A 25021-nucleotide genomic window follows, 5' to 3' on the forward strand; every position below is an offset into this window, starting at 1 on the left:
GAATTTATAAACAATGCTGATGGAAACAGCATCTGCGTACACAYACCACAGACAGCCTAAAAGCTCCCAAACTGCTCCTCAGACCTTCTCTTGGCAAGGAAGAGACATCCTTAGTGAATATTCTGCTCCGTCATAGCCTGCATCTGGAGCAGCAGCTGGAAGGGGTGAAAGGCTGAATGGCAGCAATTTAGGCTTTATATCAATCTATTCGACCCAGAAAAGGGGGATAAAAGGAGGCAGAAATCCTGAAGGGTGACAGCAATGGGCAGCCAGTGCCCCCCCCACACACACATCTACAGGCAGACCACAGCCACATGCTGGTGGCAACCCTGCTCCTCCTGAGCAGGACACGAGGTGGACCCCAAATCTAGGAAAGCTATCACAGTGGGAGACCAGCTGTCATCTCCTTCCATCCCACCTTCTCTGCCCATCTCAAGCCACCAAGTTTCTGCGCTCCCTTTCCTGCTAGCCCAAAGCTTTTCCATCTGTGTTGTGCTGACCCTCACCAACGGCCTTTCTCCCAGAAGTATGTGTGGGGCATGCTAGAGCCACTGCAGGGTGGGTTCAGGGTAGCCCAACGTCACATTCTGATTAGAAGGTGCAGAATCAGGCCCTGATTTTTAAGATCTCCAGGAACAAATAATTCCCCTTGCACATCCGAAGCTGAGTGAAACACAAAACCAGACTGTATCAGCTCTCCCAGCAGATAACAAATGTGACACAAAACTGGTTATCCTGAGTGATCTCTGTTGCTGTCCTACAGGATTTTCTGCCTGCCCTAGCCTAGGAGTATGCACAGATCTGCTACTGCCTCACAGCTCAGAGGTGGCTACTCAGATGCACTTACTCAACTGCTTGCAGCCATCTGTCCATGCCTTCAAAAAGAAAGCACCGAGCACATCTGTGAGAATCAGGAAATTAGTAACACTGGGCCTGCAGAGAAGCAACCAGGCTGTGTGTAATCAGCTGCTGATCCCACTGCAGGCAGCATGCAGAGGCATAGACACAGCTAGCCGGCAAGGCTGCAAGTCTTCAGTGAGAAGCAGTGCGGAGTGAGGACTGGTACTGTCCCACCGCCTTCAAGGAGGCCTTGAGACACACACTCTGGACGCTGGGAGCACTGCGGCCAACAGGCTCTGCAGTGATTCACACACCAGCAAGGAGCCCGGACCCATCTTCCTTCACACAGCCACACTGCTCCCCCAGCCCCTGGGCAATGCATTAAAATCCCATTTGCCTAATGGAGACTTATACCAAAAGCCTGTGGGATAGGGCTGCTCTATTCAAACATAGCTGTGCTCACATCTCTTCAGTCAGGGTGAGAGCCACTGGCATGCTTCCCCATTGCTCTGGCCTTCACAGCACCCTCAAGAAATTCAACATCCCATCGCTGATAGAACCTGGGTGTCACAACTGTCACTGGGGTGAGGTAGAACTACAAGGTCTCCTCCTCACCCCTCTCCAGCCCCTTCCCAGGAGTCTTTCCATATTGGCATAAAACCAAAAAGACAGACTACAACAGGAGTTAGGCAGGGTTTCCAGAGGGAAAACCCAGACAGCAAACATGGAATTACCGGGAACAAATATGCTATGGTTGTCCTTGGAAACAGCTGGTGTCAGTCTCTGCTGGAGACAGCAGGCTGGACAAGGACGCTCTGAACTATTTCCACATCTCAGTGCGCACTCCCTCCAAGATCCTCCAGCTTTCACAGCTGGTATCCCCACCCCTGCAAYAGAGCTGTGATGTTCCAGTCCCAAGGAATTCCCCCTTCCTGAAGCACTCCTCCTGCCTCCGCTTCCAGGCTCTCCATCTCTCTCTGGATTTCCTGGCTTTTGCAAGGCTGATTTTGCACTCATCTACCTTGCCAGCAATCGCAGGCTCTACCAGAGTCACTCAGGGAGCCTGGCATTATGTCTTTATCTTTAAAGGGTACTTATTTCCTAGAGAATGCTTTGAAGAGGGAGTTTAATGCTTACAAAAACGACTTCAACATCTGCGCATGCAGCTTCTGGACACAGGCTGATTCATTAGGTTATCAAAGCCTCAGAGTGGTCTTTAAAAGCGTGTGCTTGATCAATGCGCCATAGGCAACCCCCAAGGGAATCCATACTGGTCTCTGCCATGGGGTTTCCTATTATGTCCTCCATCACAGAAAGCAGAGCCTACATCCCRGATCTGATGACCAGCCCACACTTCCAGCTCTGCTCCCAGCCCCAGGGGCTCACAGTTTTCCTTGGCCACTCAACACCCATGTCCTTCTCTGCAAGGGATCCATTATTCTGCATCAAACTCCAGGTTTTCACTCCTTTGTTCAATGCACCTTGGATGGCTCTCCCAGAAACACCTCCTCCCCAATACACAAACTTTCAGGAGAAAGATGCTAGAAAGCACAGCCTGCAAATGTCCACTTGAGCCCCACAAGAGTCTTGAGGCTGACAGGGACGTGGTACTTGGATGCAACCCCTAGAAARCTATCCAAGTGACTTGGAGCAGAAGGAAAACTGCTGCCACACAAGCGGCTGGTCTTCCTTCTGCACACCATGTGGGTGCACACGCTACTAACATCTCCAGGAGGCTGTGGTGTTTCATCAAACACTCCTTAGTTAACGAGTTGTTAACAGTGGTCTCAGGGCAGCTCCAACACACACTGCTTCATATTGACCTGCCTGCCCTTAACAARAAGTCCCCCGCTAAGAAATTCAGATGTACCTGATCCCTTCCTGGTCAGTCCCTGCTGACCTGTGCACATCCACAGYATATGGACCAAGCATTTGCACTGGTCTCCCTCAACCCCTTGTGCTCCTCTCGGTTTAGCGAGCGGCCACCCAGTTTATCTTGCTGCAACTTTTTCAAAGAATAGAGCAGCTTTTTCCCAGCCAGTCTCCTAGACACCACAGGCCTGACCTTGAAAAATAAGCTGTGGGACAGCCTTGTCAACAGTCAACACCAGTTTGGCCAGAACTAGCTAATCTGTACTGAGACATGCAAAAAGGGCTCTGGTATTTAGTATTACAGTGACTCCTCTCCAAAAAGCAGAACGAAGAACAGAGTCACTCTGAGACTCTGTTACAGCTTTTCCTTCTTAAAGCAGCATGGCCAATATTGACAAGGTCTAAACAGCTTAACTCACTGGGCTTTTATAAAACACTGTTTTAACTCCATCCTCAAACCATCTTGTGTTTACTAGCAGGCCTCAGAAGTCTTTTGAAATTCCTGTCTGCTAACTGGAACAAGGTGACACATTGCTTCCAAAAAAGGTGCTATTACACATATTCCCCACCTGTCTCCTTCTCTGTATCTCTGCCTTCCTACAGGCTGCAGCAGGAATCAGGTGCAAGGCACGTCCTCTCTACAGTTAACAGAAAGTGATTTGTTTTCATCATAAACAAATCTCGCTCATTTTTCAATCACGGCAAGCTCTGCCTCTCTGCTCACTCTTTTAATCCAGTAAAGCTAGAAGCAAGGCACTGCTTCATTTCACTTGGTCATCCAGAGCTGCTAGAGCAGCACTCCTGGTAGCTCTGCTGTCCAGCAGTTCCCAGGCAGCCTCAGGGCTGCTCTGCAGCACTGGTTTTCAGATGCACTAGTTTTCTCCATGCCACCGAACCGTAGCACACCCTCTCCGTGTTGCTATGTCATTTGCAGAGGCATTGCACCTTTTCTGTGTCACCTACAGATCACCTATGGAGACATATCAGCCACGGTCACAAAGGGCCACGTTGCTTTGTGACGAGTGAGAGGCCATGTCCCATCACACTGGGTGGCAATGCAGAGCACTGCAATAACAGAAGGGAAAGAAAGAGGGATTTAAGGGATTTACCTGTAAGATATTCCCTTGGCCTGCTCCCCCATATTACCTTCAGAAGTCAAGCATATGGGCAATGCAACTCTCTTTATACACTATGTAAATGGTAGAGCTGTCTTGCCTTCCCTGGAGTTACTCCAGCTTACACCAATGGAAGARTTGGTTTACGATTCTTTTATCTTTCCATAATGACTTGAAAATCTCTCCTAAACATTTTGTCTTCAGCTGAGAAATGATTTAATACACAGGCCCCTTGCTCCCAACCTAAACAAAGCTGCCCAAATATAAAAACAAAGCATTATGCATGGCGATCAGAGAACTCCACAGGAAAAACATTAGCCTCGTGGAAAAGCAYATTGTTCCTAATACAGAATTTATCAGGCTGACTTATAGATTTTCTTCCGCAAAATATGAAACCTGGATCTGAAAGGCTATTAACTCCAAAGAGATCCATTAAAGACGYCTGCCTGCAAATGGTATTTAGAAGTATTGCATCATACCAGATATTGTCATATTCTTTGGCTATGACTTGATTGCAGGTCACAAAGTTAAAACTGCCTCCAAATATTAAAATCCTTGACGTAAAGAAAATAATAATAATGTTCAACAGCCTAGAACATGGACTTTTCTATCAGCTCCAACCGGAGCCCATAAATATTAATGCATCCATAATTAGCCTTTTTAAATAATGCATCCAAAATTAAACATCAACGCAGTAATAAATCAGTCAGGGCTCTTTGTTGTAGGTTTGTTTGGGGTGGGGGGGAGGAGTGCTCATATGTGAAGCACGTAAAATAAAATGCCAAATCCCTCACCAGCTCTTCCTGCTGGACCCAAATGATGTGGCCCTGATTGGACCATACCTGACGCTATTTGTACTTAAAAGTCTTGTTTCTTTCATTTAGAAAAATAGAAGTCACACTGGCTTTTTGATTTGCAAAGCAATGACATGCAGCCTTCCCAAGCCAAAGCTGAGCTGGTGTTATCAAAACCACACAACGTGAAGGGAGACAAAGCTCATCTTGTGAGTCAAGGTGAGTGAGAAAGTCAAGTTTGCAAACTCCTTCCCTCTCTCCTCGCCCTCACAGATCTCCCCAGAACAAAGATCTGCCCCCTGCACAAGGGGCAGGCAGAGCAGACATCCCAGGGCTGGGAGGGATGCCCTCTGGTGCAAACAGTCTGCAGGGGCCATTCCTTCCTTAAGCCATTGGAGGCCTGCCTGCTCTCCACGCTTCACATTCCCAAGTCTGCCTTTTGCAGGCAGACTGCTCCTCGTCAGGCACGCGAACGAAAGCCCTTTGGGCTCTCCTTGGACGCATCCCCTTCGGCACTGCAGGCAGACTGTTGGCTGCAGGTGCCCAGGCTCTTCCCTGATCAAAGCAATAAATACAGCTTGTTYGCTGAACATGCTTTGAAGAAGCCATCTGTAGCAGAGCCCCAGCAAACCCCCTGAGCCAAGCTAGATTCTTTGTAAGAAGCTGCCCAAAAGAGATCATTCTACATTTGCTTATCTAAAATTACTGATTAGCCAGAGCGTCACCATCCGTGGGAGGCTTCTGGCAGGGTCACAGAATCGCTCACATTCCTGAGCTAAAGTGTCTTTGCCCAAACACACCCCGGCATCTCCTCTAAAGTTTCCACACTGTATCTGTCTCTTTGCTGTTCAAACCCACTGTCCACAGCCCCTATTCTGGAGCTAGCTACTAGGGGCTTTAGACATTGTGCGTAAGAYAGCACATCAATAATCCATACCTCTTCTATTTTACCATGTTCATATCTTAAGCTGCCTAAAAACCCATATTTAAGGTAGATTTCAAGGYAGTCTGACAAGAAAGCAAATTTAYAATTACTTCTGCTTAGGAAATTCTTGGGTATATGCCYCACAACATGCAGTATGTTCCATTCRGTGTTGCTATAATTTTCCAGCTTGCACTCCAGCAAGCTTGGGAAGTGAGTACCTTCATAGGAAAACACAAGCTCTCCTTACTTTTGCATAGCCAAGTCACTCCTCTTAACAAGTTTCCAGGAATAAGATGCTCGGCATTTTCAGTTACATGGATTGCTAGAGTCTGCAATGCAGTAAATTCCCTGTTTCTTCCAAAGCTTTTCCAAACAAAGTCCATTACAAGTGAGACTCTGCCTTGATGTTACATGTTCCCACGTGCCCAAACGCAGCTGTGGGCTCTCTGGTCACTGTCCCAGTTTACAAAGTAAAAGGAGGAGGTTTCTCACTGCAAACCCCACTATCTGGACTCTGCTTTCCTCTTACAGTATCAACAGCTTCGAAGCTGAGATCTCTCTCTCCAAGTCTCACGTAGCCCAACCAACCTCTCCCCAGAGCATGCTCATGAAGCCCAGGGCACTTACGACTGATGGACGCTGCAGTTGTAGAAAACAAAATCCACAGAGGCAAACTTCTTCCCCGTCTCCTTGGATTTCAGATAGAGTTTCACCACCCGYTTGTCCCCTGGGAGACAGCAAGGCAGAAACAGGCATCAAAATGGGCACAATGTTCAGCCCAGCACTTAGCCCACAGCCCATTATGGGCTGGAGGCAGCTGGGCAACAAACTCCATCCACCCCAGTTAACTAACAAAATCCCCCAGATCAAGGAACAAAAAGAGTGAGGGTCCCATACCGATCCAGCCGCCGAACAGGTCAGCAGAGCCCAGGCACAGCACTATGCCCCTTTTGCCTACTACAATGTGCTGACAGGGAGGTAGGTGCTTCAGGTTGTGCTAGCAGCATTGAAGGGAGCTGAACAGTTTTGGGGACAGCAGAGTACCCTAGAGCCCCTCGAAAAACCTACATCTACCTGGCAACAGTCCGCAGGTGGGAAACAAGGTCAGGTGCCTCAGGGTGTACAGGACCAGCACATGGACCATTAGCAAGAAACTGCACTGACAGCATGGGAGAGGGCGAGGGCAGATCAAAGACAAGCATCAGTCCCCATCGAGCAGCAGCATGGTTTTCCTCCCATATCCCAAGAACCTGTCTTCATTTTTGCTCTGAAGCTGAGGGTTGCTGCTGTCACAGAAAGACTGTCAGATCCCTCTCCCAGTCCTCCTCTGCGTCTGGCTACTGGGGCAACAATTGGGGCAACAATCAGGGCAAGGTTTGCCTTGGGCTCTGTTTAGCTCCCAGGGCACAAACAACGCAGGCTCACCACGGCCCCTGGTGATGGGGATGACGTCCTTGGCAGAGGGAGAGCTGCAGTAGATCTTCCCATCTTCGATGCGACTCTCCGACTCAGTGAAGTCCTCAAAGGAGCAGTTAACTCCGGCTGAGAGGTCTGGGACATTCCAGGCCTCCAGAACCAGCTGGGGAGAGAGGCAAAAGCATCACAGAGGGAACCAGYAAACAGCAGAGACTTCTTAGCATCCAACAGGAGCCACTCCAGCGAGGAGAGAAGCTCAGGGCTACATCCTACCTCCATCACCCATACCTAGCAAGGGGGACCTGCTGCAGGCTAAAAGCAAGCACCATCCACATCCATGAACTCCCAGCTCAAGGAGGGAATACAGATTTAAACAGGTTAAACACCAAATGAATCACTACCTTACATCCTCTGCCCTCTCCTGCACCACAAACCATTACATCTCACCTCTCTACAAAGAGCAAGCACAGTGTTTGGTGAGGGAATATTTTAGAGAAAGGCATCCACTTCTGCAGACATCGAGAGGGGAGGAATTCACCTCTTCCTTTGCAAATTCATTCTAAGGGTCAGCAGTTCTCCCTTTACAAAATGCGTGCCTTATTTCTAATTTGAATTTGTCTCAGCTTCCAGCCATTAGTTCTTGTTATGCCTTTCCTTGAGAGATTAAAAAGCCCTTTAGTCCCTGATATTTGCTCCTTGTAAAGGCACTTATACTCTGTAATCAAGTCACCCCTTAATCTTCTTTTTGATAAGCTAAGCAGATTGAGCTCTGGAAGTCTCTCACTGGAAAGCATTTTCTCCAGCCTTCAACTCATTTACATGATGTTTACAGGTTTGCCGCCTCCTCCTTTAAAAGGTGGACTCCAAGCCCGAGTGCAGTGTCCCAGCGTCAATCATATCAGACCTCTGTGCCGTACCCTGCTATCAGTCATGCAAATAATCAGATAGAGAAAAAAATGCCTCCCAACTCACAGCTCCACCCAAAGAGCATTAGGAGCCCTTTCSGACAGACACAGCATCACATGGAGGGCTCGTGCCCCAGCTACAGCCAGGGAGCTCTTCCAGAGCCACCACTTCCTAGAGCATCTGGGAGCCTGTCTTCTTCCCAGATGTTTAACTCCAGGCTTGGCAATAYTAAGACTCGCTCTCTGGTAAACTAGTCCCATTCGAACCCAATTGCTCCATATAGCAATGTCATCCTCACAGCTATGTGCCACCCCGCCAGTCTCAGCATCCTCTGCATATCTCAGCAGCAGCAATTTCACATTTATTTCCGTATTACCAATGAAAACGTTAAGGGGAAGTTGCACTGCACTCCAATCCCTGCAGAAGCACTTTCAAAATATTTCTATTCAGTGACAATTCCCCTCTGACAACTACTTTTTGAGATCTGTCACAGAGCCAGGTCTTAATCCACTTAAGACATGCTTTATCAATATTGTATAATGCTAATTTTTAATCAGAATGTTGTGTTGTACCAAGTCAAATGCCTTGTAAAAGTCTAGAGACATCACATCCCTGCAGTCTCTCTTGTAACTCAAGTCATAATTTCATCGAAGAACAAAACATAGTTTTTGGACATAAAATCACATTGAATAGCATTAATTATACTCATATCCTTAATTCTTCATCAGTTGTATCCTGTATCAGTTTTTTTCCGTTAGTTTTCCTAAAATTAATGCCAAAATAAGCAATCTCTAACCACTGGGTTGTCTCATTTGCCCTTTCTGCATATCGACAAAAAATGAGCACATTTTCTGCTTACTGAACTTTTCTCAATATTCTCTTATTTATTACAAAGTTGCATCTACAGACAGGCCAGAGGGCTCCTTGGCCAACTCTTTCAGGACTCCTAAGTGCTAGATATGTAGACCTGGCAGTTTTCAAAAGTTTATTGCTAGTATATGCAGTTTCATATTCTCTTTACATCGCTAATGGTCTGGAAAATACTCCATGCAAGTAYATCCTTTCTGTTTGCACAGGCAAAACAAAAAGTTATGCATCCTCGACTCATCCCAAAATATCTACTAGTGGCCACTGTCAGAGACAGGATATCGAGCTAGATGGATCTCTGGCCTAAGTATGGCAATCCTTATGTCATTATTTATATTATGCAGAAATATTTATTGCTCAGTTATGTCTTTTCTGAACAGTAATTAACCAGTCTATTACCTCCCTCCAGCAACAGGCCAGCCTTCATCAGTCCCCTGCACTTTATTACATTTTCTTTGTATCAGACCTCTCTTTCATTGAATATTCCTCACGTATTTTTAATCACCACCTTCCCAGTCACCTGCCTCCRCAGGGTCAGGACGTACCTGGGCCAGGCAAGCGAGCAGGAGAAGCAGCTTACCGGGACCTCGGACATGGTGACCGATATATTCTTCGGCTGGACGGTGAGCTGGACGCACTGCCGCAGGTCGGAGGCGAAGCGCTGGGGCTCATCCGCCCGTTCACAGCGGTCCTTGCGCGAGCATCTGGAAGGGGAGGAAAGCCCCACGGCGAGGAGGACCCCCTCAGTCCTGCGCTGGGTTTCAGAGGGCGGCAGCGCGCGGCAGCCTCCCCGGGCAGGGAGTCCCCACGCTGCAGGACCCCGAGCCCCCGCGGGGCAGCGGCGCACCTCTGGCCGTCCCTGCCTGCGCCCGTTTGCCACCGAGCGTCATCGCCCCACACCGCAGCACGTCCAGGAAGCCAACCCCAGGCACCTCCCCAGCCTCTCCGCCGCTGCCCTTAACCCATGCTGGGCTCCCAAGTCACTGCCCCGAGCCCAACGCCGACGTCCTTCTCATCTTTCCCTGCGGCATCCGTCCCTCCCAAGCGCACGCGCCTCCTCCCCGTCCCTCTGGAGAGCAGCCCGCGACGCTCCAGCGTCTCCCCAGCCGGGCCGGCAGCGCCTTGCAGCGCACCGCTTGCCCCGCACGAGCAAACAGCTCCCTCTCTGCTGCTCCTCGCACCTTCTGCGGTAACAGTACTTCGTTACGGGAAGCTTCAATTAAATCGTGGGCAAAACGGAGAGGGAGAGCAAACAACGCGTGCACCTCGCGGGCCGGGCTGAAACAGGAGCAATTTCTCTCCCAGGAAGGAGCAGAGATGGCTGCCAGCCCTCGCCCGGGTCCCAAAAGGCGCGCGGGAGCCAGCGGACTTAGCTGAAGYGCCTCCACGCGCTTCAGCAGCCGGGGAGGGACGCGCTCCCGCGAAGGCTCCCCGCTCCTGTCCCACCCGAGAAGTCCCTCTGCCGCCGGGTCCTTCTGGGTCCTTCACCTTCAGTCYTCCTTCCTCGCCCGAGGATGCCGGGCGCGGGAGCTCGCCCGGGGGATTAGGGCCCTTTGCTCGCAGCTTCGCAGCGCCTCAGAGGCCGTTAGCAGAGCCCGGGCGCCGCGGCAGGCGGAAGCAGGCAGAAACTCCCCGGACGGCTCCGTCCCCGCGACTCGCCCGAGGGCCCGGAGCCACATCCGGGGCGGATCTGCCCACGGCCGCCAGCGGTGCTGGGGGGCCCACAGCAAGCCCCGGCGGCCGAGCCGGCGGTACTTACACGTTGTGGAGGACACACCAGCCGCAGTGGGGGTCCCGGGAGCCCAGGCACAGCTCGCAGCTCTCGTACTGCTCGCAGCTCTCCACCGGCACTCGCGTCACCTGCGGGAAAACGGGGAGCGAGCGGTGGGACGCGTCGGCTTGCTGCAGCTCCCACAGCCCTAGAGGGAGTCGAACGGGACTGAGGAGAGCGGTGCAAAGAGGACGGGCCTCGAACGCGGACGGAGGATGGACGTGGGGCGAAGTCAACGTGGGGCACCCGGCATCGCAGCAGGGCACGCGCCCAGGGACATCCTGCCCCAGCTCCACCATGAGGCAAGGGCACCTCCTGCCCTCCCCAGAGCCCTGTAGGTGCCCTGGACCTGGGTGCSAGCAGCTCTGCCACTGGCAGGGACCTCCCAGGCCTCTGCACACAAAGGCCCTATGATGCCCGAATCCCAAGCTGAATTTTGCCCCGATAAAGCTCTTTCGGTCACTGGATCTTCACAGATTCATGGAGYTCAGCAAACAGGCTGCAATGGTGCAGCCCCCGCACCAGCTCCTGACGCCTCGCCTGCTACGTGCCCCCGCAGCCAACAGCCAGCCCAGCTCCGAAAGGGTTACAATTTCTTTATTAATTGCTCCTCCAGATTTGATTAAAATCCCCTCATTCCTCCAGCCCTTCAAGCTCCGTTACAACTGTTCGTTTAATTACTTTCCACCAGCACTCTGATAACACCAAACCGTCATACAGGAAAGCTGCTTTTTTTAAGGAGAGGGGAGGAGAAGAGGGGGGTTTTACGAAGCTGGGAAGTGGTCTGCATCATCGGAAGGGCAAGGGAGAGAGGAGGCCACCAGGAGTGCCAGACGCCACCCCTCCGCCGGCGCGTGCAGCTCCGAGCACCGCCGTGATGCTYGCCCTGCCCAGTACGCACAGCCGGGCTCGCAGCCCACTGCCGGGCTCGGACCAAAGGGACACAGCCAGTCTGGAGCCCAGGAGCTCGCATCAGCGTCACAYGGAGCAAAGCACCGCAGCACACGCCGTCCTGGCTGTGCTAACACACAGGCTCCGTGCAGCCGCGGGTCCCAAACCCAGCTGTTTCCCACAGCAGACAGCTGCAGAGCCTGGAGTTAGAGAGCAGAACAGGGTACAGGGAGGATAAAAGCCCAGGAAAGAGCCCCCTGCTCAGCCAGTGTGACTGCCCAGGCAGGGCCCTCGCTCTGTGACTCAGTTTCCCCATTGCTCCCACATGACAGGTGCAGAGAGGGCAGGAATCACTCGTTAACATCCACAAACTTCTCTTCCAAAAGCTAAAACGATCACTGCAGCCAGAGAAAAGGGGCCTGCTCTCAGCCCGGGGCACCCACCCTCCCTCCTGCCAGCTCAGCAGGAGACGGGCTCAGCACGATGTCTACAGGGCTCAGATAAAGCTGCCCAATCAGCACCCTCCAGTTTGCATACTAACGAGAACACCTGTAGTTTTCCCATGTGTTTGTCTCACACTGCTGCAGGCCCACAAGCAAACGGTGACAAGGGGAGGAGGTAGGGGTCTGGAGCAGATCCTTCCCAGCAGACCTCGCACAAGGAACTGCTGGGTCTCAGCTCCTGAAGCACCTTTTGGTGGGGGGAAAAAAAAATCCAGTTTGGCATAATCCCCTCTCTGGAACAAATTTTTGTGCTCAACATCTCTCCCATGGAGAGGCGGCTCAGCTGGCCTGGCCAGGACAAACAGCCCAGGACAGCTATACAGAAGGCAGATTAGCCAGCCACAGCCTTCCAGATTTCACCTAGCTCCTTCCTATCTACATTTTCCCAACCTCAGCCTCTTTCTGGGGGACCTCCCTCATTTTAACAGCCAGAGACCTGTGCCCAAACCAGCTTGCCCGTTGAGCAAGGTGCTCAAATCCTGGCCAGCTTTGGCAGAGCACCAGGCACAGGAAGGGTCRTTTCAGGGAGGGTTCAGCTGCAATGCACTCCAAACCCCATGCTGTTAGCTACTGAAGAGGACCAAAGAAGAGTGGGAAAGCAGTGGACACAGTGCTGGGAGACCTCGCTCTGAGCTGGGCAGCACAGCATTACCATACTAACGAACTTCAGAGCCTCTCRAATCCAAACCGAGTTTCTGCCTCACCTGGAAAGCATCAGGTTTCCTCTAGCACACCAGAAACAGGAACTGGGAGGAGGAAGGAAAAGGTWCTGCTCTCCCCTCGGGGTTGTCTAGACAAATCAAAAGCTCTGTTCCAGCATCCTTCTCCCTTCCAAACCCCTGGGCCAGCGGCCAARAGATGTCTTGCACTCCAGGTTCAACCACAGTCCCACCCACACACACCTCACCCAAGGAGACAGATGAACAGAGACACTGCGAGATGAAGGCTCACTTGCACACAGCCTGGATGTGTTGTCCCAGGCAGAGACGGTTGGTTTAAGCACCACTGCCTCAAAGCACGACTGGCTCTGGAGTCCATCATGCCCTGGCCACCCCACTGCCCCTGGGTGCAGTTCCCACAGCAGGCTGGGCAGGTGAAGCACGCTGTCGACRCAGGCAACGCTGTGCTGCAAGTGTCAGGGGCAGAGATGAGCAATCTGACTGTGACTGCAAGTGAGCTACACAGGCACTCTCAAAGTTTCCTGGACAAGAATAATTCACCCAGAGCAAAGCTGCCCAAAAAGAAAGACGGGGGGGGCTGGGGTTATTATAAACTGAAGAACTGGTGATGGGAGCATGGAAACAYGCTGTTGGGTCCTCTGCTCCCTGGAGAACACGTGGGGACCTGCCATGGTCAGTCTCTGGCTTCCTCCTCCTCTGCAAACAGGAGGGATGTGAGAAGACAACATCGTTGTCTCTAACAACATGACCAGATTGAGCCCAGGGTTTGACCACACAGTCAATCCAGCGTGACAAYTCCTAATACTGGATGCAAAAAAACACCACTGCCTCTTACCACAAAGCGCAGGCACAGTGTGAACCCGCTTCACCCGTTCCAACGTGTTCACAACCCTTTGATGGATTAACTCGTACCAGCAGGCTCTCCGGCAGGTCCGGGATCATGCATCCTCACATAAAACCATCTAAAACTTCTTATTGTGAGTCCTGGCTGAGCTTCTTATTGTAAGCCAGGATGGCARTTGTGTACCTGGGCCTGATCTGGATCAGATTTGTACCTCCGGTTGGAGGCAGGGGCCGAGGTGTGCACGCAGCAATTTGGGGGCACCTCAGCCACTTTAGCCTCTCCACTTGCTCGCGAGCTGCTCCCGGTTCTTTAAGCCATCTCATCCCTTGCCCTGCGCCAAGCAGCTCAGGCTGCTCTCCCATCCGCTCGTCACGAGCCCCGCTCAAAATGCCAGGCGTGCCGACTCCAGCCTGCCTGGAGAAATGCCACGTCCCCTCCTCTCCCAAGGCAGACAAGCATCCGCCCCGGAAGAGAAAAAGACGTTCAGAGCGAGGGGATCCTGCTAATCTGCAAGAGGCCTGCTCAGCCGCCAACGGGAGGGCACGGCCGGAGCGGGGAGGTGGTTTACAGCCAGCTCGGCTCCTCCAGCCCCCCTTCGCAGCAGGAAACCAGCTCTCCACAGCAGTTAACTGGAAGAAGGGTCAGACAGCCCTTGGTCCCAGAGGAATGGGGATTTCAAGCAGCTGCTGCTAACAATTAACGCCTGGGGCACAGGACCACAGCAAGGAGAGCAGCAGCGGTGCCCCGTCTCCGAGCTGGTGCCTCCAGGCAGGATTTTTGCACAAGGGAACTGGAACAACCTGCCCCAAAGCTGCAGATGGCTCCTGGGGAAACGCAGCCCCAGGCACATATGGCTGGGGTGAGGGGCCAGGGCAGAGGGTTTTCAGTGCTGTGCAGCTCATCACGGCCAGCTGGAAGAGCTGCACGGAGCAGCAGCCTAGGGAGCCACATCAGCATCTCGCCTGCCCTTCGCAGCCATTCGGGAATGGCAGGCGAGTGATCTTCTAGCAGGACGGACGGGGCCCCAGGAGAAACACCGATGGATCAGAGGGAAGGAGCAGCCCCTGCAGGGACTGACAACAGGGCGAAGGCAGCGCTGGGGAGAGACAGGCAGTGCATCTGGGTAGCAGCAAACTCCAGCAGCTCAGCTGGAAATAGGTGGCTGATGGTGGGCAAGTGACAGAACATGGGGTGAGGGGGTGGCCTTGGGGACAGCACCCACCTCTGTGAACCCCTGCGTAGTGCCCTCCTCACACAAACTGCAGCAAAGCTCAGGAGGATGGTGCTTTCAGCCCCGAGTCAGGGACCCYGCCACAGACAAGCCAGGCCCTGCCTAGCGAGCTAGCACGTCCCAGCTCTGATGGTCGCTTTGTCTCCMCCCTTCTATAGAAAAGAGGGGCTGGAGAGCCGTGCTGCGATGCAGGCCTGGGGCTGAGAACTGACAGACTCATTGCCTGCYAGTCCAGTTCACAGCAGGGGAGGCAGGCCACTCTCCCTGCCCCTGCAGTGCGAGGAATAGCCCGGGGGGCAGGAAGCACGCATGGGGAAAGCATGTGAACATAAATGCTCACACGCACTCCCAGACGTGATGCACACAGACACACAGGCTTGTGCAGTGCCAAGTCCTCACATCAAGCCACAGTACGAAGTGCCCAGGCTAAGAGTGCTCTTGTCTGGGCTGCCCAGCCAGGCCGGCTGCTTCCACCAGCTCCCAGGCAGCTGCTGACCTCGGAAAGAAACGGCCAGATGCCCTCTAGGGAACTGCCCAAAAAATGTGCACAGTGCACAGGACAGCACAGGCACAGATGGGTCCACAATCTAGGCACCAAGCCAGGAGAGCCCAACGTCACTCCCATGTCACCTCGCTCATTCAGCGGCGCTGCTCGAAGCCCGACTGCATCCCCACGCTTGGSTGCCTCAGGTCTGGCCCCCAGGCCCATCCCTTACCTGTTTCTCTGTCATGGCRTAGATGTGCTGGCGGTCAGGGCTCAGTACCAGGTCTCGCAGGATGGAGCTGCCCTCATGGGCCACGACATTTTCATACTGCAGCGCTTGGTGCTTCCTGTCAGCCAGCAAGTCCACAAGGATCTGYGTAGAGAGGAGAGGGGGTTAGCACAGACTTGCAGCTTGCCCCGTGCCCCATCAAGGATGCTGTCCTGCTACCGCTCACTGGTGGGGCAATGTCACAACCACCACAAGACACTAAAGCAGCAGTGACTTTGTAAACATCCTAACGCTCTGCAGAAAACCTCAGCTGCAATACTTTCTTCTCCATCGCTCACGCTCCCCTGCACGCATTTGTCCCCTCCGTTCCCACCATGTTCACGTTTGGTCGTGGGCACTGCGCACACCCATGCTGCGCTCTGTGCTGCCCTGGATTCCTCCCCACAGCTACCCTACATTTTCYATTACTCATTTCCAAAGTCCCTCCAACTATCAATGTGGCATGGAGGAGCCCAAAACGTGCAGCAAAACAGCAAATCCAATTTTGCCGTGGCTGTAAGGAAAGCAGCTTGTACAGCACACGTGCGGAGTCCTGTCCAAGCAGGACACTGCAGCGCACACAGGCAGGGCTCGTGTCTCCCCGTCCACCAAAGGAAACACTTGGGCTCATAACTGGGGAAGTCAAGAGCATTTCAAGGAAGCTGAGGGTCAACAGAGATTCAGAAAGTGCCTTCATTTCCTGAGCAGGAACGTGGCAAATGCTCTAATCCCCTTATGGCTCATAATTATGTTCAAGCTCTTCCCAAGTATACTGTTTTCGCACTATCGGCAATAACCGCGTTATGAGGCACCACGGGGCTGGAGTCACCCCCCCAAGGAGGGGCCAAACTCAGCAGCACTACCTGCCGTAACCTGATCGCCAGCGAGACGCTTCCCAGTCATGCAATCACACGTGAAGCCCCTGGACTCGGGCAGCCTCCGACATGGGGTGGCCTTGAGGAATACAGTGCCCGAGAAGCGGGTCAGACCAGCTCAAGAAGTAGAGCGCTGCCCTCATCCATCCACACRCTCCCAGGGCCCAGCACCTCACAGCCTTACCAAACCCCTTCTGCCCTCCTGAGCCACCTCCCCCCGCCCCTCAGCAGCCTGGTTCCCCTTCTGCAATAAACAGACACCAGCATTTGCATAGTTCCCAATCAGGAGGATACGGGGCTGGGAAAGCAGGATCCCGGTGTGCAGCTGATTAGCATGGAAATGTATGCGGCTCACAAACAAACCGGGGCCCGTTTAATTAGAGCGGCGCCTTTGATTCACCGCCAGCCTCCTGCATGCACCAGCCCTGGATTATTTTTAGGCCGTTTTACAAAACAAATGTATTTAATTAAGAAAGAGACCCCTGAGCAACCAGAGAGCGATGAGCCCTTGGCAGCAGCGAGCAAAGGAGCCGCCCTCTCCCAGCGGGACCCAAGGACTGGGGTTGCAGGGCCAGGTATAGCTCTTTGAAGTCCACGGCACAGCCCAGGGACAGGGGAGGCTGCTGCAACGCGCTCCCTGCACCCGAGAGCACACCGGCCTCTGCGGTGGTCATACACGTGGTTCCCCTGGCCGGGGCAGGAGTCCAGTTCGGCTGCGCACCATCCCAGCTCAGGAACGCCCACCCTCCCACCAACGCGGAACCAGCTCCCTCCCTTGCTATGGCAACGTGACAAACGCACCTTTCCAACCCTTTTATGGGCCATAGCTGCGGCACAGAGGATCAATATAGTTCTACCCTGGTTTTAAAATAGATCTATGGGTGGATGTCACACTTGGCAGTAATTTTAACTAGCGGGGTAATTTCCCCATTACATTATTGCACCGCGCAGTGCTGGGAAAGAGATGTATTAAAAAAACAACAGATACAAAGCACTTCCAGTTAATTTGAGGCTCCAGGAAGAACCTAAAAATAATCATTGTAGTCAAGAGGGCTGGAGCCAAACCATAAAACATCAGGGTAAGCTAAGAGGGGGTAAAGGGCTACCCCCAGATGTGCACACATATGAAGTCTCCTCTCCAGCACCTGGCGCCTCTTCTCCCCAAAAGGACACTCTAGAGACAGTAGATAAGCAGCAGCTGAGGTCTAGGGTAATGAAATTTGAAAGATCTGAAAATTAAGTTGCTTCTTGGTTGGCCAATATGCAGGACAAGGAGAGAGCTTTAGAGGTCGAGAAGTTTGTTCGTTGTAGACAAACCTCCCAAGCTGTTCCTCCCTGGCCCCACAGGACGGCCAGGTCCAGCTCCTTGTGCCAGACTATTGCAGGGACTGTATCCCTGCGGGCAGAGGTGCAAACCCCTGCAATTACGGGCTTTCCAACAGGATCAGCCTGACGGGAACTTGCCCGCCCCAAGTCTCATAAATGGGATGGACTGTTGAGGGCTGCAACACGGTGGTTTCCTCCGAGCCCATGCATCCTATGCAGAACATGCCACTGCTCTCTCCACAACAGCTCGCAGAGATGCACTTCCCTCCACCCTCTCCCCACACATACGCTTTCCACCTGCCGGGAATGGGGGTATTTAGCGGGTAGGGGAAGGGGGAGAGGATGTAATTTAATCAGAGCAGCCCCTCTCGGAAATGTGCTTCTTCCTGCCCACTCCCCACTCCCTTCCCACCCAAGGGAAAAGACATTACCAAAAAAAAAGAAAGAAAGAAAGAAAGAAAAAAAAAATCTATTAACCTTTCTCCTCATCCTGACGCTGATATAATTACCCAATACTAATAATTACTCGCACTAATTTCTCGCTCAGAATTCCTGCCCTCGTTCTGCCTGCCTCGTGCGAGTTCAGTCGAGCCGGCTGCAAGCAGGCTGCAGGCAGCAGCTTTAATACGCTCCTTCCTGCGAGGGGGCTGGAAGCAGCCCCAAGGGAGAGAGGTCGGGCCTCCGCGCTCCTCCGGGCTAGGCTGAGATGGAGGAAGCAGGAGCAATGTATGCTATCCCCTTCCAGCCCCATTCCTCGCTGCGGGCAGCAGCAGCTGTGTGATAAATCCTCAGGAAAGGGGGAAGTTCTACCTGGCGCAGTAAAAGCAAGGTGCAGAGGAGAAGGAAAGGGTCATTGTGCGGGGAGCAGGAGGAAGGAGGCAGAGGACACCTCCTCCTGTCACACAAACGTTCACCTATGCGTCACAGGATATGTGTGAGGAGCTGCAAGACCTCTTGCACAAGGCGTCTGGGGCAACAAACTGAGCTGACCTAGAGCCCAGTAAGACCATTTTAGCCACACACATGGGCTCCCCATCCAGTGCAATAACTCTTTCCAAGTTACAATCCCCTCCCCCCAAGTGGGTTGGTTTGCTCCTGGGTGAGGAGAGGTGCAGAAGAAATGCCTCCCATCCCGGAGAAGAAGCCAGCAGTCACCTTTGCTCAGCAATGATCTGTGCTAGGGGGAACGGGTATCAGAACCATCATGGTCACTCAGTCATTGGCACGAGCGATTCACACRCTTAAGAGACAAAACTGGATGGGAACAAATCACGCCCACGCGGTTTAGTCTGGGCGCAGACCTTATCAATGCAACCTCTGCCTTCTTCCAACCAAGGCCATGAGCAGAGCTCCTCCTCTGTTCTCCYAGCTCTCCCCTTTCTCTGCAACAACCCTGGCAGGCTGGGCACTTAATCAAGGCTGGGATTTTTCCAGTCTACTTGCCAACACGGTGCAGTGGCACCCTACAGAAATGAGAAGAGCACCCCTCCTTGCCACAGAAGTTGGGTTGCTGTCTCATCATGCAAATGGAGGAGACTAGAGGTAAGAAATTACAAGTTAGTTGCTTAAGGGAATCACCTTAAAACAAAGCTGTCACAGGTGGCATGCTGTCCCCACACTGGCAGAAGCAATGAGAACCCATCCCACCTTCTGTGAAAGCTTAATTTGGGGGAGCACAGAGCAAAATTTCACTTTGAAATGAGAGGGTTTKAAAAACTGATCCCTAAGAAGCTGAGCAGCCTCGTGGAGGGAGTGCAATGCCACGAGGTGCACAGGCATCTCTGCTTTCTCAGCTTTGCAAAAGGTTCCCCCCTCCCAGTTCAGCCACGGAGAACCTCTGCAAACGATCAGGGAAATGACCACAGGTGGACATGGCCCCGAGGCGATAAACCCTTTGCCCTCCCTGTGCACTCTCCCTCTGGGCAACCCAGCATACACTGCACACAGCACACCATCGCCAAATTCCTCCACTTTCCCTCAGCTTTTCCAGCCCAGGGAAAGGAGGCCCAGAGAGAGGTCAGGACAGAAATGCTCCCAGCTCCCCACACCATGCCCCAACCCCACCAGAAGCRTGCTTCCTGCTCTCCCCAGGGAGGGAGCAAGGCAGGTGTGAGCGGAGCCGGCTCTGTGCGAGAAGCTGCATCTGGCAAGGCTACCTCAAGGCAGAAGGACCAGAGTTTAAGAGACAGAGACATCCCTGAAACCTAATACACAGATCACGGTATATTCTCACGGCCCTACTTTCCCTCACCCCCCACACATTCACTCCTTGCATCAGCTCACGGCCCTTCCCCTTCCGTGAGCCCCACAGGAACCAGGAACTTTTACTACTGAGGCAGGAAAAGGCAGCAGGATCCAGCCAGTGAAAGCACAACCAAGCAACAACTGCAGCCCAGCATAAGAGTGCAGGTGGCTCCTGCAAGTAAAATGACCCTTGGGGGAGAGACAAATCCACACGGGCAGTGCTAAGCCAGCTGCTTTACTCCTGGCAAAGACGAGGACTGTAAGGAGTGCTAGAGGGGAGACAGAAATGGATATCCTGCGATCCTGATAGCATTTGCAGCTGGAGTTTCTCTGGGTAACCAGATCTCTCCTTGCATGGTGCATATGCTACATATGGGAGGAAACGCCTTCTCTCAGAGCACTCTAGTGTGGGATTATGCTCACAGCAACCACAGGAGAAGCAGGGAAAGGAGGTGGGATATGGGACGAGAGGGCCCAGAGGACTGATATGCCCTGGTGTCGTACTACAGCAGTTCCTGCATCCTGTGTTGACTCTTTGATTACAGCCCATTTATACTTTTCAGGCTCCAGGACAGACCATATTCACATAATTGCTGAGAAAGCTAAGGAAGAAAGACCCCTAGCCGCCAGTCCTTCAATACAAATCCACAGCTTCCCAGCCGCTTGCATTTGCTGYGCATCCAGGTGACAGCATAACTGACCCCATACAGCCGGTGACACGTGTCCCAGAGAAAGTAATGAATTAGRGAAGATGGGGAGTAGAGCTACAAGCTGCTCTCAACTGGACAACAGGCTTAAGGTTTGGCTCCTGCCGTTTGACACCAAGCACTTTCCCAGTTCAAAGCTTCCCTGAAGTAACATGAGGGCCATGTCAAGGTGCACTGAGGGGTGCAACACAGGCACAGCACAGCTGGAGCACTTAGGGAGTCCACAGTCTGAAGAACCACAGCAGGAGGAGCCTAGTTGTGACTCTACAGAAAAAAAGACCATTCCTTACACTGGAGACATCCCTGGGACATGCAGTTGAAACTGCTGATGTTTCTACCCTGCAGCCAACTCAGCCCAATGACATATGTCCAAGCACTGTTGCAAAAATATTCAGGMATAGGATTATCAGAAAGAGTCTATGAGCTTTGCAGAGGTTTCTTAAGACTTCAGGACAAAGTACAAGAGTGTCTTAAGAGTTGCCTGGCAGAAGCAGTCACTGCAGTTCTTGAGGATGTTCCTTTCCTAGCCAGAAAAGAGAGTTTTCCATGTCACACAGCTATTGCTAATTTGGAGGCGAACAACAAAAATCATGTCACCTTGCTCAGAATCATGCAGCGATGTAGGGCCACAGTAGRTCAGCAGCACAGACCAGTTTAGCTATGTTCTGCCTTGAGTCAAGACRCTCCCCTGCAGATCTCAGCCTTCCTTTACAAAGCATGTTGCCAGAGCATGCGAAAGCTTCTGTTAGGACCTGGGCATCCCCAAGTAAGCACTAGTGAACAACTTCTGCCCTTAAGAGCTTACAACTTGACACAAGACAAGACGTCAATCATGGATGAAAATTCARTTGTGGGAGGAAGAAAAGGCTAATCAGATGCATTTCAAAGGCAAAATTTACTTCACTTAGCTGACCTTAACTTTCTCATCTGTTTCTAGACACTTCTGCCGCCCAGCCCACAAGACTTGTTCCCCATCCTACAAGACTCCAAGAGACCTCAAATTAGCTTGAGACACAAGGGGAAGTGAAAGCATCAGAGGGCAAAGAAAACAGAGAGACAGTTCCCTCCATTGCAGTGTACTTTCCCCCTCAGCAAGATGCCTTCCAGGCTGGCCCAGGTGCGAAGACACTCCCCATTTCAGGACATGCTCATGATCAGCTTTGTTAGCTTTAAACTGACAGTCGTTTGTCAAACCGATAAGGGGAAAAACCTATCGACATACTTACAGGCAGCAGCAACGGGCACAAATTGGAAGTGAGAACTTGTCCAGGCCTGCGCTTTGGAAAGGCGCATGCCGAGATGAATGAGCAGCAGCAGCCACAACCAGCCAAGCCCTAGTTGCCGTCAGCTGGCGGCCACCCAGCGCTGGCAGTGGATCTGGAGGAGGAACGTGGCGGAGGACAGGGCTTTACAGCTCAGCCCAGGCAAAGACACRCCAGGTGGAGAAGGGGAAACCACAGCCAGGGAGGCAAAGTGGCTGCAAACACGCCAAAGCCGTTTTTGCATTTAGAATGCGCTGGCAGGAGCCTCGCTGGGGTCCAGGCTCCTTGCAAGGAAGCGTTGCTGGCAGCAAGTGCTCAGGGTGCACAGTGACTGTCATCATGGGATGATCTGGTGCCATCCACATTCCTACATTCTTGCAAGTCCCCCACCAGGAAGATGCATCTCCTTACCCAACCATCCCTCTGTGGGGCTCTTCCACCCCAGGCTATCTCCCTCACCATCCAGGCTTTCAAGCCCATATCCTTGGTCCCCAGCAGTACCCCGCAGACTCCTCCTCTTGGCACAAGAAGTGCTCAGCGAGGCTTTGTACTCTTATCTGTACATGGCTGTGATTAATTCTCAGTGGCTGGCAGTAGCTACAAGAGGAGGGCGCTTTCACCCGCCTGCCACACTTCAAAGGCAAGGACTTATCTGCCTGAAACACACTTTGCAGCCTTTTCACGGGGACCCTTTCCAGTTCCACGGGGCTCGCATCACATTGACAAGTAACACGAAAGAAGGGCTTATTTATGGGAATGCATTTCAAAGCTTTCCCCCTTCTCTCCCCCAAAGCTCCCATTTGGCCACACTCAGCACCGACACTTGCTGGAGGAGACAGCGAGTCACAAGTCCCTTGCAAACCTTCAACGGACAACCCRGCACTGCTGCTGCAACCGAGCCCCAGCAGACGTCCAGGGATGTAGGCTGGTCAGAGGGATGAAACAGGGCTCACAAAACAGGCTGCAAGGAAAGAGTGCTGGACCAAGAAGACAGGGCTTTCCCTGTCCCACCATCCTAGCCAACGTCCCAGCTCCCTCCTGCCCATATCCTCTTCCCAGCCATCAGCAACAGCAGCCCTGCAGCCCRGCCCTAGCCGGGACAAAGAACAAGCTTTGGTCGCTACCGATCTGAACAGCCGTCCCTTGCGATGAAAAGTATCTCCACCTCCTTTGCAATCACCAGTTCCAGCTTCAGCACTCACAAATGGGAGGTGGGGACCAACGAGTGCTGTAGGTGTATCTCCTCCATATCAGAGCACATATGGACCTATGTAGGGCAGAATCCAGCACCTGGACTGAAGCTTTTCCCTCTCCACAGTGAAACTTGGCCTGGGCCAACTCAGTTGAGCGCTGATGCATGGAGCTGGGGGACACAAACCGGACCCAGCGGATCCAATGCCCTGTGCACCGCAGGATCCATCGTGCAGCCAGGCAGGGGGAGCAGACCCTGCAATGGGGCCAGCCAGCCCTGGGTCACTCCCCATGGCTGGAGAAGGTGCTCCAGGGCCCAGCCAAGGTCCCCAGGAGAGTGGCAGCTGCCATCCTTGCAGCCATCTCCGGTATCTAAATGGGGCYGAGAGTTTTAAAACAAGGTTCCTGCTTCAGGGGCTCCCCATGGGGTGATGGAGGGAGCCAGCTCCTCTCCCCTTCACTGGCCACGGCAGCTCCCCTTCCCCAGCCTCCTCTTCCTCTTGCCATACTGACATCAGGCTGACTGGAGAAGGCAGATGGAGATGCCCCTTSCCYGCTCCGCTCAGCAAGSAMCGSCCYGGCGGGGAGGGAGGGAGGGAGGGATGGAAGTGGCGTGGGGCCACGGCCAGGGGGGCCAAAGCCAGCGCTGCYGGCCGGCCGGCTGTCGAGTGGCACGGGGTCGGCAAGCAGCTGCGGGGCCACCGGGGCTGCGCCAGCTGTCCTCAGGGGGCCACGGGGACAGCGGAGCCCAGGCGGTGACACCAGGGGAGAAAGCTTTTAAGATGCCTCTCCTAAGGGCTCGCTCCCGGGTGGCGATGGCAGGATCGTCCCAAAGGCGCTCCGGCGACCCGAGCRGTTAGGGGCCGGGAGAGCCCTTCCTGCAGCCCCGCTCCCCGGATGAGCCCGAGCCGGGCTCGCCACCAGCCCCTGCATCCCGACGCAAACATCCCAGCTATGCGGAGCGGGCACGGAGCCGGCTGCGCCGCGGGAGCCAGGCTACCTCGCTCCCCCCACCCTGGACCGGCAGCCCTCTCCGGCGCCGGCTCCGACAGCTGCTCCGCACAGGAATGCATCCGCCCCGACAGGCGGCCGGAGCCGTCCCGGTCTCTCACCCGGCACATGTGCCTGGGGCTTGGTGGTCCCCCCCCCCACCCAACTTGCTCACAACAGCACTTTGGTGAAGGTCTCAGATGCCATCTCCTGCTACACCCTGACCAGATACAGCACAGGGRAAAAAAAAGGACTGCGAAATTGGTCTGCCAAATCACCTACGCCTTAGGAAGCCAACAGCTCTGAGGTTGAAAGTTGGTATTTGGGGGTATTTAACACATACTCCTGCAGGAGAAGGCTGTCCAGCGGAGTGAGGAGGTGCTGATTTGCCCCTCCAGGCTGCTCACAGAGGAGCAAAGATCTCCAGGCAGGAGGCCCAGACCAGAGCAGACCTCGGCATCCGCCCTTCGCGCAGGGCTGGGATGCTCTTTCCTCATCAATAATACACCGAGGAAAAGGGGGTGAGATAAGCCGTCTACTTTCATTCAGGGAAACTYGTTCATTTCATAAAGATTAATATAAGCAAGGTTTTCGTCCCAGGCCCTACATTGCCGTCAGCCGGAGAATATTGGAACTTTAATTATATCAGTATAATAAAGCAAAAAAACAGGGAGATACTCAATCTAAATCAATGCTTATAACAGCAACAAACTCTAACGACTCACCAACGCTGACAGACGTGATGCTGGTTAATCTAACTGGTTTTGAAGCACACGTTATTACGGGTCTCTGCTGTTTTATCTGCACGGCGGTCAAGGAGTAACCCGGCGCTGCCCCGGCACCAACGGCTCCGTGTGCCACAGCAACAACGTGCACGCAGCACCTCAACATCTGCAGCCCCACAACATCAGCCTGGACCTTGAACCTCAGCCYGTGCCTCAGCTCGCTTCAACACTAAGGAGGGAAGGAGGGCATGGATTGGGGCATATGATGGGTGCCAGCTGCCAAGAYACCCAAGT

The 25021-nt window shown here is 53.2% G+C and overlaps 1 protein-coding gene across 1 annotated transcript in view; it reads right to left on the reverse strand.

Moving 5' to 3' along the window:
• Nucleotides 1-25021, reverse strand: part of PLXNA1 (plexin A1) — a 145424-nt gene that overhangs the window by 72473 nt on the left and 47930 nt on the right. Inside the window, exons 3-7 of the mRNA XM_085324285.1 lie at nucleotides 15372-15512; nucleotides 10495-10595; nucleotides 9316-9439; nucleotides 6972-7125; nucleotides 6174-6273 (exon numbers count right to left, since the gene is read on the reverse strand). Coding sequence (XP_085180411.1) covers nucleotides 6174-6273; nucleotides 6972-7125; nucleotides 9316-9439; nucleotides 10495-10595; nucleotides 15372-15512 — 620 coding nt within the window. The remainder of the gene's footprint in view (nucleotides 1-6173; nucleotides 6274-6971; nucleotides 7126-9315; nucleotides 9440-10494; nucleotides 10596-15371; nucleotides 15513-25021) is intronic.

Source organism: Rhea americana, unplaced genomic scaffold, assembly GCF_003343005.1.
Source record: "Rhea americana isolate MKP2758 unplaced genomic scaffold, rheAme1 scaffold_120, whole genome shotgun sequence".
Taxonomy (NCBI): domain Eukaryota; kingdom Metazoa; phylum Chordata; class Aves; order Rheiformes; family Rheidae; genus Rhea; species Rhea americana.